We start from the raw sequence: 17,413 nt of genomic DNA on the forward strand, positions 1-17,413 counted from the left end.
TCGGTAACCGTTGGACTCTTTCCACATGTAGAGTTATCGCCATTCGCCAGAGATTTGATACCTTTTCTGAATATTATTCTGATAATGATTTCCATTTCTCGCTTGATATGATATGACGATATCCAAAGTTAACAAATATAATAAATATAAAAATTCTTCAGTCCTTTTCCCTACTGAAAATAATTTCCATTTGACTAATATTGACTAATTTCCTTTTAGCCCCACCAATGAGGTGCATACACGTGTTTCGCAGAATATCGAATTATATATATACATATATACAAACACACGCACACTCATTCCTTGCTTCTTTGTTTCATCACTCCCATCCCATAACACACAAAACGTAGAGAGAGAGACAATGAGCACGCAGAGCTTAGAGAGACTTCAGTTCAGGAGATGGGGGAAGCGAATCGCGAGTTCTACGACGTCAACGCCGGAAAACGCAGAGGAAAGAGCGGTTGCGTTTACGTGTTGCAGGACATCGAATCTCCTGAAGCAGCTGCTGTGGAGGCTGAAATCGCGTTTGCGGTCGCAGAAAACTAGTAACATCAATGTTCAGTGCGGTTACGATCTACGCAGCTATCATCTCAATTTCGACGACGGCTTTTCTCGGCGGCGGTGATACACAACTTAACACAGACGAAATTTGTATTGATAAATGAATACAAAACTATATACTTATTTACTGTTTATATAGTTTCTGGCATTTCAATGGAACCTTTGATTCTGTCTGTGTTTGTTTTTGTTTGAACTAAAGATTTATGGGTTTCCTCTGTTCGACTCGATTCTGCATATAAATAAAAATTCTTCAAATTAAACCCATATTTATGGTGACTAATCATGTGAATCCATGCAGGTTTTTATTTTTGTCATAAGTGCGAAATTGTCAAATTATAATATCAGAAAAGGTATAACATCAATTAAAAAAAAAAAGCCGGATTAAACGGATACCGACCAACACGTATAGCATCATTATCATTTAATCATATCCATCAAATCTCATTAGCATATCTTTTCCTTTTTTTTTAATTTAAAAAAAAAGGTCTTTAAAAAACCTAATAAGCTTTAAATGGGCCGTAATCCAGCCCATAGTATAATATTATAACTTAAGGCCCAACTCATCAACTCAATCTTTGGGTCTCATAGGTAATCAATCCAGGAACGGGAACACACGCGCAATCAAAATCCACGCGCCTGATTTCGCAAGGCGCGTGAATAGTGGATTTTGCACAAAAAACGCACCGTTTCGATGTCGGGCGGGGTGAGCGAGAGACCCTGGTTCTACACACGTGACACGTGTTAGAAAATAACATTTATTTTCAAACCTTCTTTCTCACGCGGAGTGTCTCGTAATAACAGAGATTTTTTTTGTTTGGATTGACACTAAAATATAGTAGGGACAACGACTTGAGTTCCAATATACATCTGACTTTGACGTTATTGGAAATACACACAACGAACGGTGGCTCTGGTGGGCTCTGGCGGTGGGTGGAGTGGCAGTCTTAGGGTTTGCGATTGTTTGTTTGATGTTTGTGAAATCTCTGTTAAAGAAAGAAGAAGAACAAACGTGATGGTTATTGAATCAAAATGATCGAAGGAAAAAAAAAACAAAAATACCAGAAAGGGTTTCGAATTCAAATCACGAAATGGGCCTTTTCCATTTTGTTGGCCCAAATGGAGGGGAGGCCCAGATGGATAAATCTAACGGTCCATATATCTTTTGGGTCTCAACGGTCCAGATTGAATCCCGCTGGGTCTTTAGGTGCACCGTACACAGCAATACTAATACTCATCATCGGCTTCGATTGCCATTACACACTTAACCCTACGGCTCTCGTCCTCTCTTGAGCAAAACGAAACTCCAAACCGAAAGCGGAAAAAGCTCCTCTATTGAAATCTTTTCGAAGGCGAAGAGCAGTTCGTTCGAGAACCTTCTAGAAGCGAGCTCTTGAGTTCCTGCGGTTCGTCTCTTTTCTTCCAATGTTTGATGTTTGTGTTTAATCTAATTAGTAGTTCTATTAGGGTTTTCCTCCCCCTTTGATCACGTTCTCGATGAATTTTTGAACTAGGGATCTTTTCCCCTGCTCTTTTTCGTCGGTTTATTGATGCGTTTGGGCTAATTGTGAATTTTACACATGCTTTCTCCTGGCACTGCCTTGATTAGGGTTTTGGATACCCAGTTAGCAGACTTGATATCTGATTCCCCTTATATTTTGATTTCAGGGAGAAATGTTCATATTTAGTTTGTGTTTTATCATGGCTTTGTCTGTTTTTGAGTTTAACATGTTTAGATAATTGGTCTTAATTATGGGAAGGGCTGTGGCGATTCTTATACATTAGTTCAATTCTCTCCCTAAAAATTCGATAGCTTATAAAAATTGAAGTATTTGGAATTTTCTTATATTTATATATAATCTATACACGGCTTTTAAATTGCTATCTTTGTGAAAACTGCGGTTGAGTTAAATGTCATGGCAGTTCTCTTCTATGTGCGTTCTGTTGACTCTAATCTTATCGGAACTTGGTGTCACTGCAGTTATATTCACCGTAGTAGAATACTCTTTTCCGAAGTTATGGCGGACAGCGAGACTATGGTTGCAGAGGCATCTGGTGTTGTAAATTATAGTTCTGGTGGCTATACCTCCGCCCCATATGAAGATTACAGTGCTTCAGCTCCTCCAGCAGAATCTGCAGCGCTCGAAAACCCTACTGCTGCAAATGAAAGTGATGCTACAAATGTTGATTCATCCCAATCTGTTAATAACGAATCTTTGGTCAATGGGTCTGTTGTTGAAGGTGGTTCCAATATGCCAGTTGAGAATGGAAATGCAACAGATAATATGGCTGCAACTGCTCCAGTGGCTGCGCATGGAGATGCTTCTGGTAATTTGTTTTCCTTTTCAAAAGGCTTCTGGAATCAGAATCCCTTGTTCATGAATCCTGACGTGTCACAATTTACGTTTTAACGTGTTTGAACTTTGAAAGGTTCCTTCCTAGTTACTTGAATTCAGTGTTTACTTCAGAAGTGCAATTCTTTGCTCATTCCTTCTTTGTTATTACAGGATCTGCTCTTTCTCCTGAAGAGGAGCGCTTATGGAATATTGCAAGGGTAAATTCCCAAGAGTTTAATGCTTGGACTGCTCTGGTCGATGAAACAGAGAAGGTGGCACAGGTATGTGTTGATTTCCACAACAATGCTACAGTTTTCATTTTAACCTTATGAGAAGTGATTACAACAATTTTTCATTTACATCATATATGTTTGTCTTTTTTTTTTGGTCGTTGGATCTTATGACCGATGCTACAGAAGTGTAGGTACAAAAATCTGTTTGTGCGCTATAAGTCTCTTTCAGCTTTCTCTGTCCTTTACTAATTTCTATGTCAGATTCTTGGTCTAATTGTTCTAAAGAGCTAATGATTTTTTTTCTACCCTGCATACAGGACAATATAATGAAAATCCGAAAAGTCTATGATGCTTTCCTAGCTGAATTTCCTCTATGTTATGGCTACTGGAAAAGGTATGCTGATAATGAGGCTCGAGTGGGAGCAATGGACAAAGTTGTGGAGGTTTATGAAAGGGCAGTTCAGGGAGTGACGTATTCGGTTGACATTTGGTTGCATTATTGCATTTTTGCAATCAATACTTATGGAGACCCAGACACTATCAGAAGGTAATATGTGTTCATTAGTCTATATTATTTGTGAACATTTCAAATTCCGGATTTACTTCATAATTACCTAGATAAAATGATTTATAGTTATCATCTAACCCTTTTTTCAGCATGCATACAGCAAGTCGTCTCTTTTATGGTGGAAAGATCTGATGGAGTGAACTTAGAAATACTTCTTTCTTGATGTGCGAAAACCTAGCTTTAAGCCTACTTATATAGTTGTTTCATGTCTTTTCTGAAATTGCTCCATTTTTGTGGCGGTCTTACACTTCGCTCTACTTGAAAAATTTGAAGTTATATAAATATCTATAAAGTGCCTGTTTTAGTTTTTACTCTCGAAGTTCATCTATATGCAAAATCCTGGTGGGAAGATTTCAACCAGTTTTGGGCTAAGATAGCCTCTCACTGCTCGATTTTGGCCATGGTATGGTTTAACCAGGAAGGTAAATCCAGTGTTTGGCAGTGTCATGCATTCAAAGAGTGAATTCTTTTTTATTTTTTTTTCGATAGAGCTGGTATTTGTCTTTATTGATTGAGTGTATCTGTGTTCTTGCTTTTCACCATATATCTTATGATATGCTTGCAGGCTTTTTGAACGAGGATTGACCTATGTTGGAACTGATTATCTTTCCCCTCCTTTGTGGGACAAATACATCGAGTATGAGTACATGCAACAAGAGTGGGGCAGGCTTGCTATGATATATACTAGAATATTGGAGAATCCGAATCAACAGCTTGATAGATATTTCAACAGGTATTTTTCAACAATTTCCGCATAAGCTAAATTGGATGAAATAAATTCAACCATGATTTAGGGTGAGAAATTTGTTTAATGAACATACTTTCCAATTAATGGGCCTTGTCCTTACATTTCTTAAAATATTTGATTTTTGGACTTGAAAACCAGGTCTAATTTTGTAAAGCATATGGGTGGCCTAACTAATTTTTGGCCGTTGAAGGGTCACGTAGCTTGTGATTAGTTATGGTTCTCCTGTTTCAGTGATATGCTCACGGAATCTGTTTTATGATGCACCCTTTAACTGTTTCTTCATTGCTTTTTTGTTTTTTCTGTAAATCCTGATGTGATCTGTGCTGTAGCTTTAAGGAACTAGCTGAAACACGACCTCTGTCAGAGTTAAAGAGTGCCGAGGAAGCTGCCACCGGAGCTGCTACTACCCCCTCATCTGCTGGTGATCCTGCTGAAAGTGCACAATCCGAGGCTGGTGGAAGCGCAGATGAGGGGCTGTTGCAAGCTGATGTTTCCGCTGAACAATCTCCTAAATCAGCATCTGCTGGCTCAAGTGATGTTGAGGAATTGAAGAAGTATATCACTATAAGAGAAGACATGTATAAGAAAGCTAAAGAGTTCGATTCTAAAATCATTGGCTTCGAAATGGCCATAAGAAGGCCCTATTTCCATGTGCGTCCTCTCAATGTGGCTGAACTGGAGAATTGGCATAACTATCTGGATTTCATAGAAAGAGATGGTGACTTAAATAAGGTAACCAGGTGCTTGACTCTCTATGTTGATATATCTATGGTTCATAGTTTGAGTCGTATCTTTGTAATATTATTGACTCACAGTTAAGTAGTATCTGGTGCATCATATGCTTTATTCGGTAACCGTTGGATCAAGCAACTTTTAAATGGGAAATTGAACTGAGACCAAAGCATGGACCCTCCATTTGGTAACTTTAAGGCTAAGTACTTCAACTCTCATTTGTCAATGGACATTTTAGGTTCATGAGATATTCGCTCTTGTTAAAGTTCCAATGATATTAATGCAGGTATCTTCTTGCCTTCCTAACAATCTGTCTGTCAGGCAAGGAGGGTCCCTCCGTATTTGAGGGGCCCCTCTGTTCCGATAATGGAGTATTTCTTGTGGATTTCTCCTTTGTGCTTTGCATTGTTTACATGATATTTCTTTTTGTCCAGTGATCATGATGCGTGTTTTAACTTCAATTATCTTTTCCAACAGGTGGTCAAGTTGTATGAAAGATGTATGATTGCCTGTGCAAATTACCCTGAATTTTGGATTCGGTATGTTTTAAGTATGGAGGCCAATGGAAGTATGGATCTTGCAGAAAATGCTCTTGCTCGTGCAACTCAAATCTTTGTCAAGGTATGGATGTTTCATTGAATCACTTGGTGCTTTGGTTGCAGTTCTCTATTATAAATGATGATGTAATTTGTAAAACAATTGTTGTGATGGGAGCTTCGACTTTTGTCGGATCAAATTAAACCATTTTGGTTGTTCTTCCCGCTGTGAAGGAGATTGTTGTAGTTAAAGACATTTTTTTATGCCCTTTATTTTACTCGCTCATAGCTGTGTCAGACTTTAGTAAAACTTTTGGGAATTGAGTTCTTCAACTTGCATGCACAGCTTTTCCTTTTCTTTTATATGTGGTGACCTACATCTTTCGAAGTGTACACTGATGATAGGATGCGTATCCTAGGCTCTTTTCCTTGCTCAAGAGTCCGGTGCTTGCCTAGTGCATGATAATCTATTGTAGTATTCCTGTTTATTTATCTGATTCTTGTTTTTTGACAGAGACAACCGGAGATTCACCTTTTTGCTGCTCGATTTAAAGAGCAGAATGAAGACATTACAGGTGCTAGAGCTGCTTATCAACTTGTACACTCTGAAATTTCACCCGGACTCCTTGAAGCAATAATTAGACATGCAAACATGGAGCGTCGCCTAGTAAGCTTCTACAATCATGCTATTGAAGAATTAGATTGTCATACGTGTGGCCGTTCTTTAACTTGGTTTTTAATTTAATCTGTAGGGGAATTTGGATGATGCTTTCTCTTTGTATGAACAAGCAATTGCTATTGAAAAAGGGAAGGAACACTCCCCAATACTACCCATTCTGTATGCTCAGTATTCAAGGTTTACCTACTTGGTAAGTCACATGAGCTTCTGAATTTTTTGAGTAACCGAGCCCCGAAGCATTTGCTTTGTGTTATTTTTGCAAAGGAGTCGGGGGAATATTTGGCTTCTTATTGTTCGAGTTATTTTTTTGGTAAGGTTTCTGGAGATGCTGAAAAAGCCAGGAAGATTCTAGTAGAAGCACTTGACCACGTACAACCATCAAAAACATTCCTGGAGGTTTGTGAACCAGATTCAATCATGTTGATTTGGCTTCTCTTTCACTTGTCATCATCGTCTTCATCTTTTCTTAAACTGTATCGATTCCACTTTTCTTTATTCTTTCTTGATTCTTTTTAGGCTCTGATTCATTTTGAGACAATTCAGCCGCCACCAAGGCAGATTGATTATTTACAGCCACTTGTCGAAAAGTTCATGATGCCGAATGCAGATTCCCAGAGTAGTGCGAGTCTTGCGGAAAGGGAAGAGTTATCCTCTATCTATATAGAGGTTAGTCACCGTAACAGAGAGAAAAACAATCTTCTTCACATTCTTTTTCAATTGTAGACCTCTCATTTTTTTTTATAGGGTCTGTTTGTAACATTTTGGTGCATGGGTTTTTGCAGTTCTTGGGCTTATTTGGAGATGCAAAGTCCCTAAAGAAGTTTGAAGATCAACATGCAAAACTCTTTTCACCCCACAGGAGCACACCAGAGCTGAAAAAGCGCAGTGCAGAGGATCTTCTCTCTTCTGATCGAAACAAGATGGCAAGAACTTATGGTGGAACTCCACCTGCTCAGAACCAGTGGGCTGGTAGCTACATTGCTCAGCCTCAGACTTGGCCATCAGCCCAAGCCCCTGCACCACCCCAGCCATGGAACCCAGGCTATGGCCAACAGGTTATCCAACTATGGTTTGATTTTTCGTTCATAGTAATATTTTCCGTGCTGTGATTGTATTTTTGGTTAACGTACCGATTTTTTGCTTAATAGGCTGCATATGGTGGCTATCCAGCTGGTTATGCTGCTCCACAGGCACCAGCCTCAGTGCCACAGGCTGCTGCTTATGGCACATATCCTTCCGCGTCATATCCTGCTCAGGTATTCTCACTTTCACGGCCCCAGAAATTCTTTATCAGACCTAGAAATAAGCTGACAAGTTTCATGCCTTGACCGGCTCTGATAGTATTTGGGGATAACAAATCTGTCTCCATTAACCAACGGTCATGAATCGGCTTGGATTCTAGTCTTTGATTAGAGTATTTGTTATTATCCGAGCCTGGCTTTAAATCCAAATATATAACCATTTATTCAAAATCTTTTTTTTTTTTGGGTTGCAAAACTTTTTCAGACATACATGCCACAAAGTTACGCAGCTGCAGCAACAGTGAACGCTGTTCCACAACCAGCTTCCACTCCTCAGCCCTACTACTCTGCTCCTTACTACTGAGAAGCCTTCACCATCTCTCTGCTCTGTGACTGTTTACATCACAATTCCCGTGTATCAATGACTTTAGGTTAGTTTTAGTGAAAGAGTAACTTCTGTTTTCGGAAATCTTTTTGTGCCCTCTTTCTTTTTGCCTGGTCTTTGTACACACTATTCATCAGACAAGGTTTACTCTTTAATTTGTACTCTTAATGCAGGAATGGGTAAAATTAGATCATTTCATAAATTTGGGGATAAATTTGTGAACGTTTGAACAACATGGGTTAATATCAGCAAAAAAAGATGCGGTGATGCCTTCAGAAAAAGAATATTAAACAGCACCGTTTCAATACCCTATCGCCTCTCTCCCCCCTCTTCCCCATTAGATCTGCGAATCACTGTGAGTCTGTGCCTGAAAAGTGAAAACCCTACATAAATCTCAGTCCTGCTGTCTCTTTCTTCTTAGATCTGCTTCGCCGGAATTCTACTCTCGTCTTCCATTCTCCGTCGCTTTCGGAGGTTCATTCGCTTGTTTTGGTGTTTTCTTTTCGAGGATTAAGCGTGCGGGATTTACGGGTTTATTCCTCTCGATCTTCGCCGGATCTTGTTCCGCGGGGTGTTTTCCTAGGGTTTTTCCCCAGATCTTTTTCTTTCCTTGATCTTGTGTTGAGCTTAAAGCAGTAATGACAACTCCTTATCCCGGTGCTGTTCAGGTGAGTCCCTGTCCCGATCAGTGGGGTGTTTGCGGTGTACTGATTGTGTGGGTTTTGACCTTTATCGGTCGGTGTTCTCTGTTCAGGTGGGTTCGTACTTTGTGGGACAGTACTATCAAGTGTTGCAGCAGCAGCCGGACCTTGTTCATCAGTTCTACTCTGATGCTAGTAAAGTCGTTCGCGTGGATGGGGACTCCAGCGAGACTGCCTCTACGATGCTGGTAACGCTTTCCTTCCCTTCTCGGAATTCACATTTTTTTATGCTTTTGGCTGTAGATTTGATGTTTTTCTTTTCCGTACGGATGAAGACCTGAATATATTGTACAGATTTTGTTCGATGAATATCAGTTGACAATTTTGTTCGATGAGTTTAAATCACTGGATTCAGTTTTCCTTCTGTTCTGTTATAGAATCTTAGGAATTAGTTTAAATCACTGGATGCGTAACTCAAATGGGTCATTGAAGGCATTGTTACCGAATATATTCTCCTGCTTTTAATATGATGAATGTGTTTCTGGTTAATAACTTTGAATATGACCCTCTCGATCTAACTTTTTCTGTTCTTTGAGAATTAAAAAATGGCTTGTTCCAATCCAAACTCAAATAAGCAGAAGCTTTGAGTTAATCAGTTAAGTTATTCTAGCGAATTTATTCTCATGCTTGTGTTATACAGTTCACTTTTTTTTTTGGTTTGAGGAATGTAATTTGTCTTTTGTTTTGATTTCATGAATCATTATATAAGTCCGGTTCATTAACCTTTTTTCTTCTTCTCCATCTTGACCTCAGCATATTCACAACATGGCCATGACACTAAATTTTACTGCGATTGAAATTAAAACGATCAATTCACTGGAGTCTTGGGATGGAGGTGTTTTGGTGATGGTTTCTGGTTCTGTGAAAACCAAGGAATTCAGCAACAGAAGGAATTTTGTGCAGACATTTTTCCTCGCTCCTCAAGAAAAGGGTTATTTTGTTCTGAATGACATCTTTCAGTTTATAGATGATGGAACTGTCTTTGATCATCAACATCTTTATTTATCTGAAAGCAAGCGAGAGGCTCAGCTGAATTTTACTAGTTCTACTCCAGAACCACAAGGTTTGTCTGTAAAGCTGAAAAAAAAAACACTATTTACGTTTCTTGCATTGTGATCACTTAACCCACGAAGGAGCTTTCTTAATGTTTGGTTCGATTTTAGCTAAAGGAACGACTTGATAGAAAAGGAAAAGTGCAGAAGCCTTTTCTATCTCAAGTTTTAACTAAAGCATCTGGACCAACATTACAAATATTCTTATTGAATATTCACTTCGTTCATTTTTTTGTTAAGATCTCATGAGGTCTTTCCTTCTGGACTGAATGTGTTTTGCTAGCTATTTACTCCGACATTACTGGTTTCTCCAGTTCCTGACTACGTCTTGGAGCAAGAGGCAACAGACTGTGTGAACTCTGTCCATATAGAAGATGGTCCAATTGATAAATACAGTCTTCCAGAAGAGCCTCATCAAGAAGACATTGAAAATGAAGTTGTGGTTGGGGAAACTCCTGTAGAGGAGGTTTCTGCTTCACATCAAGTTGTGGTTGAGACGGTGCATGAACCTCTAGCAGCACCAGCAGAGGAACCTATTGGTGAAAAATCAAAGATGACTTATGCATCTATTGTAAGCACTCATTCTACCACTGGTCGCCCTTATGTCTTTGCTAATGAACCTTGAGAAACATATCCCTGCATATTTACTTTCCCATTTTTGTTTTTTAGTTCTTGCTGAATGAATCATCCAAGTAAAAAATATAAATTAGTGGTAGTCTCTTAGATTGGAAACTTCTATTATCTCTCTTTTTGGTTTGAAGCTAATGATGGGCATCATGATTAAAAATTATGTCCTGAAGATGATAGGGAACTGTTGATTCTGGTGCATAAATTTGGAAATTAGTGTATCAAAGATGTTCTGATTTCTCTCTTTTGCTCAGTTGCGAGTTGCAAGGGAGGCAACTGCAGTGCCAGCAATTGCTACACAACAGTCTTATAACAACAGCGCCCAAGCTACAAATGAATGGGAGGAATCGCCACAGCCTTTGGCCCCTCAAGCTACGCTAAACACATCTGTGCCTCATCCTGGTGGTCAGCAATCAAACGCTTCATTCCCATATGTGCCTGATTATGGAGCAGAGGCTGAAGATAGCTCGGGATTTGAAGACTGTGAGTAGTTTAAACATTATTTAACTTGCCAAAGTCTGGAGGTTTTCATACATGTTTCCGAACGTGGTCAGAAAGTTAATTAGAATGGCATATGCTTTTTTTGGCTTTTTTATGCTTTGAATTACTGTTGGTTAAGAGTGGTGATACCCTGAAGTCATAAGTTATTTTGTCTGTTTTCATTTCAGTTGAGTACAAATCTGTGTACATCAGAAACTTGTCTTCTGACATAACTGCTGCTGAGATTGAGGAAGAATTTAAGAACTTTGGTGCAATCAAGCCTGATGGTGTTTTCATCCGAAACCGCAAGGTATTATACTATTATTCTCCCCCTTGCTGTTTTTCACAAGTACACCAACTTAACAAGCTAACCATGATGCAGGATGTTGTCGGTGTTTGCTATGCTTTTGTCGAGTTTGAGGAGATGTTTGCTGTCGAGAATGCTATCAAGGTATTAAAACCTTTGACATGATTTTCCTCACTAAACGATTTTCTCTGTGATTTAATGTATCAATCCAACATGTTTGTACAGCTTACTATGCCCTCTGTGTCTGGTTTCTGTGAATTTTGCAATTCAGTTCACTCCATTGACTTTGAATTGTCATGTGTAACAGGCGTCACCCATACTGTTGGGTGGAAGGCAAGTATACATTGAGGAACGCAGACCCAACCCGAGTGGTGTTCGTGGAGGAAGTATGTTCCTTTTAGCAAGACCCCTTTTTATAAACTATGAATGTATCTAATAGTTGGAACAATTAATAGATATCTGAATGTGTAACGAACGATTCCAAATGGGCTAAATATCAGATTTTGGATAGTTGGCTTGAGAACTTTACTCACGTTCTTATGTTTCCAACTGGCCAGGAAGAGGACGAGGAAGGGTTGGCTATCCAGTTGATGCCCCGAGAGGCCGGTTTGGTTCCCGTGCATCTGGCAGAGGAATCCACCCGGACAGTGGTGACTACAGGCCGAGAGGCAACGGTTATTACCGCAGTTCTCGGTAAACAAAATCTCTGTTTGCTGATTTTCCCAACTACTTCCCCTCTACGCGCAGTAGTTTTGTATTTTCCTGTGGCAGGGGTTGCTTTCGTTTAGAAGGTGAACGGTTTGGCCTTTAGGAAGAACCAAAAGAAGATTTTGGTTATATAATGTATTTGTGGCCTTAGATTTGGTTTTCGTTTAGATTCAGGGTTTAACTCTTCCTCTCTCCTTGAGATTGGTTTTTGTTGTTCCAATTCCAAGTGGGAAATAAGAATTCTTTTTTTTGTTTCATCTGGGTTTTGAATTCGACTACATGGTTTTTCTCCTTGGTTTCCTTCTGATAAAATCTTTGTCCCCATCCCATGGGAACATCAACTTTTGTAATGAACGATTCAGTGTCAGCATCTTGATTCGAGTTTCAACATCCATCAGAACAGATTCTATATCGTGCAAGAAGGCAGAAGATTCTGGTTGGTAATTGCTTCTCTGTTCTGTTTTTCAATGTTTGGTAGAAATCGAATTGGAATTTTCGTTTAATATTTTAATCAAATAAATAATGCAAGGGATTTGTATTCACATTATCTCCGACACGTCCAAATTTGAATTGTCATCTACAAGACTATTGAGACAAATCAAACGTGTGCCAAAAATGTCTTTGGCTAGAAAACATATCATTCTTGTAAACCCAAAACACTACTTACACGTATTTAAACAATTTTTTTCAATTATAGTAAATATCCATAAACTAATTATAATCCATAATTACACTGTCACCACCACTTGTATGAAAAAAGAAGAAGAAGAATGGTCCCAACAAAACATCTCGTAAGATTGATGTTGTTGGAAAAGCATAAAGCAGGCAGGTGGGCCCATTACTATCTTTGTTTTAAGCCCATAAACCATTCAGACAAACAACCCCACCAGTCCACCCTTTCTTTTCTCCTTCCTCCCTTCTTTTTGTCTCTTCTCAATCTCGAGAAATTTTCAATCTTTGATCTGTACTTCCCGTATCCTCCTCGAGTTTCTTCGCCAGTTGCGTGCTAATTGCGGATTTCGTTTCTGGGTCCCCAGTTTCGTTCCAACTTGATCCTGAACGCCGAATTTTACCCCGAGAAGTCGGAGTTTTTCTGAGTTGGTTTCTGGATTCCTTTTCTTCTCGAAGTTTCGTTTCCTCGAATATCTTCGATCAGACATCTCAAAACCTCGAACGATTGGTGAAACCCGTTTATGAATCTCTCTTCTTCTTTTCGGGGTTCTAACCTTCCGTCTGAATATTCTCAATTCCACACCGGGCTAGAGTATTTCTTGGTTGTTTCCTTTTCCTTTTTTTTAGTCCTGGATTAAGCTTGGTGATCGCTATTCGACTAGTTTGGTGATGGTTCCGGCGTTGGCAGGAGAAGATGACGATATTGCTTTATCGTCCGAGGACTCGTCTTGCCCGGACGACACGGAAACCGAGCTCGACCTAGCGCTGGGACTGAACTTTGGTCTGAAAGGTCGTAAGTATTTCTCCAGGGTTCATTCATCTTCTTCCCTGTCTACGTGTTCGTCCTCGTCTCTGAGCAGAGAAAGTGTATCTGGTGCCATTAAGCGGACTGCTGATTCTGCAGCTCTCACTAATGCCGCAGGGTAATGAATTCTCGAGTTGTTTTCTTGTCTGTGAATAATTTTCATTGAAGGGTAGACTAATTTGGTTCCCGCCGACAAGAAATGGCCTAACTTTTGTAGACGATGCTAGATGTGCTACATAGGTTTGTTAACATGGAATCTAGTGCTTGTTTTGCGGAAGATAGATTGTTATCAAGAGTTTTAGGTGTTGTGGATGATGGAAGTTTTGTATGGTGACGCTTGATTTTTGTTTTGGGAGATTAATGAAGGATCAGAGCTAGGTAGAATCATATTGGGAGAGGTCTCACGATATGGCATTGAAGTTTTTAGTCGAAGTTATGGATTATGGGTTTTGACATTGTCAGATGTTTCTTCTATTTTCTGGGTTTCTTTCTGTGTTCGTTCTGATTCTGTTGCTTTGGCATTGGAACAGACATGTCGTTGGGTGGCCACCGATACGGACATACAGAATCACCAGTTTAGTCAACCAAGCAAAGAGCTTAGGAGCTGAAGGCTTGAGCCCATCCATCCGGAGGGAGACGTCAAAAACTGGCATAACCGGCAAGAAAGATGATAATGGCTCCAATGCTACAGGGGCTTCCCCATTTGTGAAGGTGACTATGGATGGAATTACTATCGGAAGGAAGGTCGATTTGAGTGCTCATAGCTCTTATGAGGCCTTGGAGAAAACCTTGGTGGAGATGTTTCTCCAGCCGCCTTCCTTAACGAGTCAGTTCTTCCTCCAATAGTTTAATATGATTTGTTCTGCGGATGACACACAAAACCAAAGTTAAAAGATTCCATACATTTGATGGGTTTTCTTGCTACATCCATTTTTTTCGATTCTTGTTTCTTGAAGTTGGTGGGTTGTGTCTATATACAGGATCAAGTGCACAGGGATGTGAGGGAGTGTCAAGAACATGGGGTACAAAACTGCTAGATGGCTCATCAGGATGTGTTCTTACATACAAGGATAAAGACGGAGATTGGATGCTTGTCGGAGATGTTCCTTGGCAGTACGTATTGTTCTTTCTTTTGATTTACTTTCTGGCTCTGTAAATGTTGGCCAACCGAAAGTATCGTCCTATCATCATCTAGATTTTTTTTTTGTAGCTTATCAATATCATTTGACAGTTCTTTTAACATTTCTATGCTTTGGTCAGGATGTTTGTTGGATCAGTCAAAAGGCTTAGAATCATGAGAACATCAGCGGATGCCACCAGAGCCAGTAAGCAGATCCAATTCTATCATCAATGCCTTAAATCAAATCTTGGGTTTACATATGATAGGAAAACATTCTTAAACCAATCCCACGCCTCATATCCTCAATATTCTTGTATTGCTAAGTGATGTTCATGCAAATATTTTGTCAGGTGCAGGGGAAAGAACCGAGAGATGAAGAGGTGGTTCAATACATCCTTGGGTTGTGATGGAAAATGGAGACATTAGATTTCTACCCAAAAGAAAACGTGTTCCTTGTTCATAGTGGGGGTGATACATGACCACGTGCAAAAAATATGTATATGTATATCAGTGTGTACATACATGTGAAATAACGTGTAGATGTGGAATGCATGTGTACATACATGTGAAATACATGTGTTTTGATCGTTATAAAAATCAAGCAAAAAGCTTGGCTTTTCTGATGAATAGTCCAACAAGGCATATTATAGTTGTTTAATGCTTACTGCTACTGATCGAGGAATTCCCCTCGTAGCTCTGAAGTTGACCCAATGAGAATTCTGGAGCTGAAGAACAGAATCTATGAGCCTAAAAGCTCATCAATGGCATATGCATACCTTCCCTTGCAACATGGATCTGCATCTACATGTTTGTTCTTCTTCAGGTATTTTTTTTTGGGTTAATGTACCCATTTCTGATTCTCTACATCTGTTAAAAAAATGATTGTATAGTTTCAATCAGAACTCAAATTTTCCGCCTTTTAATTATGCATCATGAGCTGGGTCGGCTTCAAAGAGCTTCTGTCTTGTGTTTTTGCTGTTCATTGTGCATTTGTTGTTCATGTTTCTTTGGAAAGATAGATTTCTGCTTTCTTGAAAAGAAAGTCGAATAAACATCTGGAAGTTGGTTTAGAATTTGTTGATGGGTTGAATCATAAGATGGAGTTATCGATGATTTCAGTTAATCTAGTAGAAGATAACTAATCAACTTCTGTAGCTACTCAATGTAGCGTCCTCTTGTTGCTAATAATCCAGAGGTTTTCCAAGTGAAAACCCGACATCCTAATTCTAACACAAACTCTTGAAACCAACATAGTTGTTGAGTACTTCTCTTATGGTCCCTTCTTTCGTTACTTGTTCTTTCTAGGTGATGGAGATGGGGCTTCTGACTCGCTGACCCCGATTCCGAGAGTTCACCCATGTCAAATCCCCCTGCCCAAAGGTAACCCGCTTTTTCCCGATCATCTTCTTCGATATAAACCATGCTCTGTAGCTCAAAGTTTCGAACTTCCGTTTGAAGGCAAGTCTCTTAGGCTTCACAATCACTTTAAATCCCTTCGGGACCTTTACTTCTACCGAGTATATGGAGTTAGGGCTCCCAACGTTGGTCACATGCCTCGTGATCATCTGCATTGTCTCTCCGCGCTTGAAGATCACGGAAATAGATGGGTAGTTTAGGCTGAAACCCGGGTTTCTCTTCAGTTTTTCGCTGCAGCTCACGTTTTTGTGGGTGATTGTAAGGATTTCTGAGGTTGTGTAACTGAGACTGCAGAGGTAAGTAATGTAATCCTCTGTCCTGATGTTGTACACCAATCCCGGGTTCATCGCCTTTATCGGGTTCACATGCCCTGCTCCAATGGCGAACAAGCCGGCTTTTTTGTTCCCATCCATTATTGGCTTCCCTCGTTGATCGCATGTATCTGCGGTTGTCATCATTGCAGACCTAATGGCGGCTGGTGACCAAGTTGGGTAGATAGACCGGAGAAGAGCTGTTATTCCACTGACGTGGGGACAGGACATGGAAGTTCCGGACATGACAGTGAAGTTAACTCTTCTCGAGTCTTCTCGAAGTCCCGTTGGTCCCAGGTTCTGAGGCCAGGCGGCGATTATGTTGACTCCGGGGGCTATGAGATCGGGTTTGAGGATTGAAGGGTTGGCTAAACTCGGGCCCCGAGCCGAAAACTGAGCCACTCCTGGTGCCCGCGATCTCCCAATCACCGTCCCTCCGAAAATTATCCGAGCCCTCGGTCTTGCTGTGGTGTTAAGATAAGCTTTTACAAGAACTGATTCGGCATATCCGATCAAAGTGGCTGGCAAGACATGGGCATCAACAGAATCCTCTTCCCCGTTTATCTCTGTGTTGGCTAAGATCATTGCAGCACCACCGGCTTCCCTCACCGCTTCTCCTTTCTCAGATCTTCCGTTGATGCCACGGTCACAAATCACCATCTTTCCATGGACTTTCTCTCTCGGGAGCGACCCTCTTAAGCAGAATTCACCGCCTTTCTCTCCTCCTGTGATGTAAACCAGGTCGAGCTCTCTCTCGACGTTCTTTATACCTTTCCCCGGGTAGATTGATTCTCCGTAGAGAAGCTTTCCGTCGGCTAAACGGACTACAGCCGGGAATCTCCTGTCGAGTGTGCCTGCACCGATGGTAGATATCCATGGAGCTGTGTTTGCAACAGAGCTCGGGATTGGACCGTTGTTTCCTGCTGCACAGATCACGGAAATCCCGCGTTCCACTGCTCGGAAGCTTCCAATGGCGATGGTGTCATCGTAGAGAGGTATAGGGAAGCCACCTAGGGAGAGTGAAAGGACATCTACTCGATCTTGAATGGCGACGTCAATGGCGGCGAGTATGTCAGAGCTGTAGCATCCATTGAACCAGCAGACCTTGTACATTGCAATGTGAGCCTCAGGAGCCATCCCACGAGCCGTGCCGGCTCCATTGCCGAGCAAGCTCGCCATCTGAACTGAGGCTCCCCCC

General features: G+C 40.5%; 5 protein-coding genes across 5 annotated transcripts in view; 4 read left to right on the plus strand and 1 right to left on the minus strand.

Moving 5' to 3' along the window:
* The first annotated feature begins 301 nt into the window (after window positions 1-301).
* Window positions 302-734, plus strand: LOC109117257. The gene has a single exon (XM_019204081.1). It carries the CDS (start codon window positions 362-364, stop codon window positions 623-625), a length of 264 nt encoding a protein of 87 aa, XP_019059626.1. The 5' UTR covers window positions 302-361; the 3' UTR covers window positions 626-734.
* Window positions 735-1,808: 1,074 nt separating this feature from the next.
* LOC104826051 (pre-mRNA-processing factor 39-like) lies at window positions 1,809-8,171 on the plus strand. The gene is made up of 14 exons (XM_010558563.2): window positions 1,809-1,964; window positions 2,540-2,886; window positions 3,066-3,175; window positions 3,445-3,674; window positions 4,261-4,428; window positions 4,773-5,175; window positions 5,653-5,796; window positions 6,226-6,378; window positions 6,464-6,580; window positions 6,706-6,786; window positions 6,907-7,056; window positions 7,173-7,445; window positions 7,539-7,646; window positions 7,897-8,171. Exons 2-14 carry the CDS (start codon window positions 2,577-2,579, stop codon window positions 7,993-7,995), a joined length of 2,346 nt encoding a protein of 781 aa, XP_010556865.1. The 5' UTR covers window positions 1,809-1,964; window positions 2,540-2,576; the 3' UTR covers window positions 7,996-8,171.
* A 122-nt stretch (window positions 8,172-8,293) lies between these two features.
* On the plus strand, window positions 8,294-12,279 carry LOC104826052 (putative G3BP-like protein). Its single transcript, XM_010558564.1, has 9 exons — window positions 8,294-8,684; window positions 8,771-8,905; window positions 9,471-9,780; window positions 10,084-10,340; window positions 10,651-10,879; window positions 11,065-11,186; window positions 11,259-11,327; window positions 11,491-11,569; window positions 11,741-12,279. The coding sequence occupies exons 1-9, from the start codon at window positions 8,655-8,657 to the stop codon at window positions 11,878-11,880; spliced, it is 1,371 nt and encodes a 456-aa protein (XP_010556866.1). The 5' UTR covers window positions 8,294-8,654; the 3' UTR covers window positions 11,881-12,279.
* A 507-nt stretch (window positions 12,280-12,786) lies between these two features.
* LOC104826053 (auxin-responsive protein IAA10) lies at window positions 12,787-15,117 on the plus strand. The gene is made up of 5 exons (XM_010558565.2): window positions 12,787-13,486; window positions 13,899-14,194; window positions 14,349-14,481; window positions 14,629-14,693; window positions 14,839-15,117. Exons 1-5 carry the CDS (start codon window positions 13,233-13,235, stop codon window positions 14,862-14,864), a joined length of 774 nt encoding a protein of 257 aa, XP_010556867.1. The 5' UTR covers window positions 12,787-13,232; the 3' UTR covers window positions 14,865-15,117.
* A 419-nt stretch (window positions 15,118-15,536) lies between these two features.
* Window positions 15,537-17,413, minus strand: part of LOC104827375 (subtilisin-like protease SBT1.2) — a 2,873-nt gene continuing 996 nt past the window's right edge. The window contains exon 2 of the mRNA XM_010560547.1: window positions 15,537-17,410. Coding sequence (XP_010558849.1) covers window positions 15,790-17,410 — 1,621 coding nt within the window. The 3' untranslated portion in view covers window positions 15,537-15,789. The remainder of the gene's footprint in view (window positions 17,411-17,413) is intronic.

The sequence above is a fragment of the Tarenaya hassleriana genome, unplaced genomic scaffold (genome assembly GCF_000463585.1).
Source record: "Tarenaya hassleriana unplaced genomic scaffold, ASM46358v1 Cleome5, whole genome shotgun sequence".
Classification (NCBI taxonomy): Eukaryota; Viridiplantae; Streptophyta; class Magnoliopsida; order Brassicales; family Cleomaceae; genus Tarenaya; species Tarenaya hassleriana.

Bases quoted from the DNA above. Each gene is read 5' to 3' on its own strand.
- LOC104826052 (XM_010558564.1), top strand. From the start codon at position 8,655: ATGACAACTCCTTATCCCGGTGCTGTTCAG. The intron at 8,906-9,470 runs GTAACGCTTTCC...TCTTGACCTCAG, and splicing joins AGACTGCCTCTACGATGCTG to CATATTCACAACATGGCCAT. The intron at 9,781-10,083 runs GTTTGTCTGTAA...TGGTTTCTCCAG, and splicing joins TTCTACTCCAGAACCACAAG to TTCCTGACTACGTCTTGGAG.
- LOC104826053 (XM_010558565.2), top strand. From the start codon at position 13,233: ATGGTTCCGGCGTTGGCAGGAGAAGATGACGATATTGCTTTATCGTCC. The intron at 14,195-14,348 runs GTCAGTTCTTCC...GTCTATATACAG, and splicing joins CCAGCCGCCTTCCTTAACGA to GATCAAGTGCACAGGGATGT. The intron at 14,694-14,838 runs GTAAGCAGATCC...ATATTTTGTCAG, and splicing joins AGCGGATGCCACCAGAGCCA to GTGCAGGGGAAAGAACCGAG.
- LOC109117257 (XM_019204081.1), top strand. From the start codon at position 362: ATGAGCACGCAGAGCTTAGAGAGACTTCAGTTCAGGAGATGGGGGAAG.
- LOC104826051 (XM_010558563.2), top strand. From the start codon at position 2,577: ATGGCGGACAGCGAGACTATGGTTGCAGAGGCATCTGGTGTTGTAAAT. The intron at 5,797-6,225 runs GTATGGATGTTT...GTTTTTTGACAG, and splicing joins CAACTCAAATCTTTGTCAAG to AGACAACCGGAGATTCACCT. The intron at 7,057-7,172 runs GTTAGTCACCGT...GGGTTTTTGCAG, and splicing joins TATCCTCTATCTATATAGAG to TTCTTGGGCTTATTTGGAGA.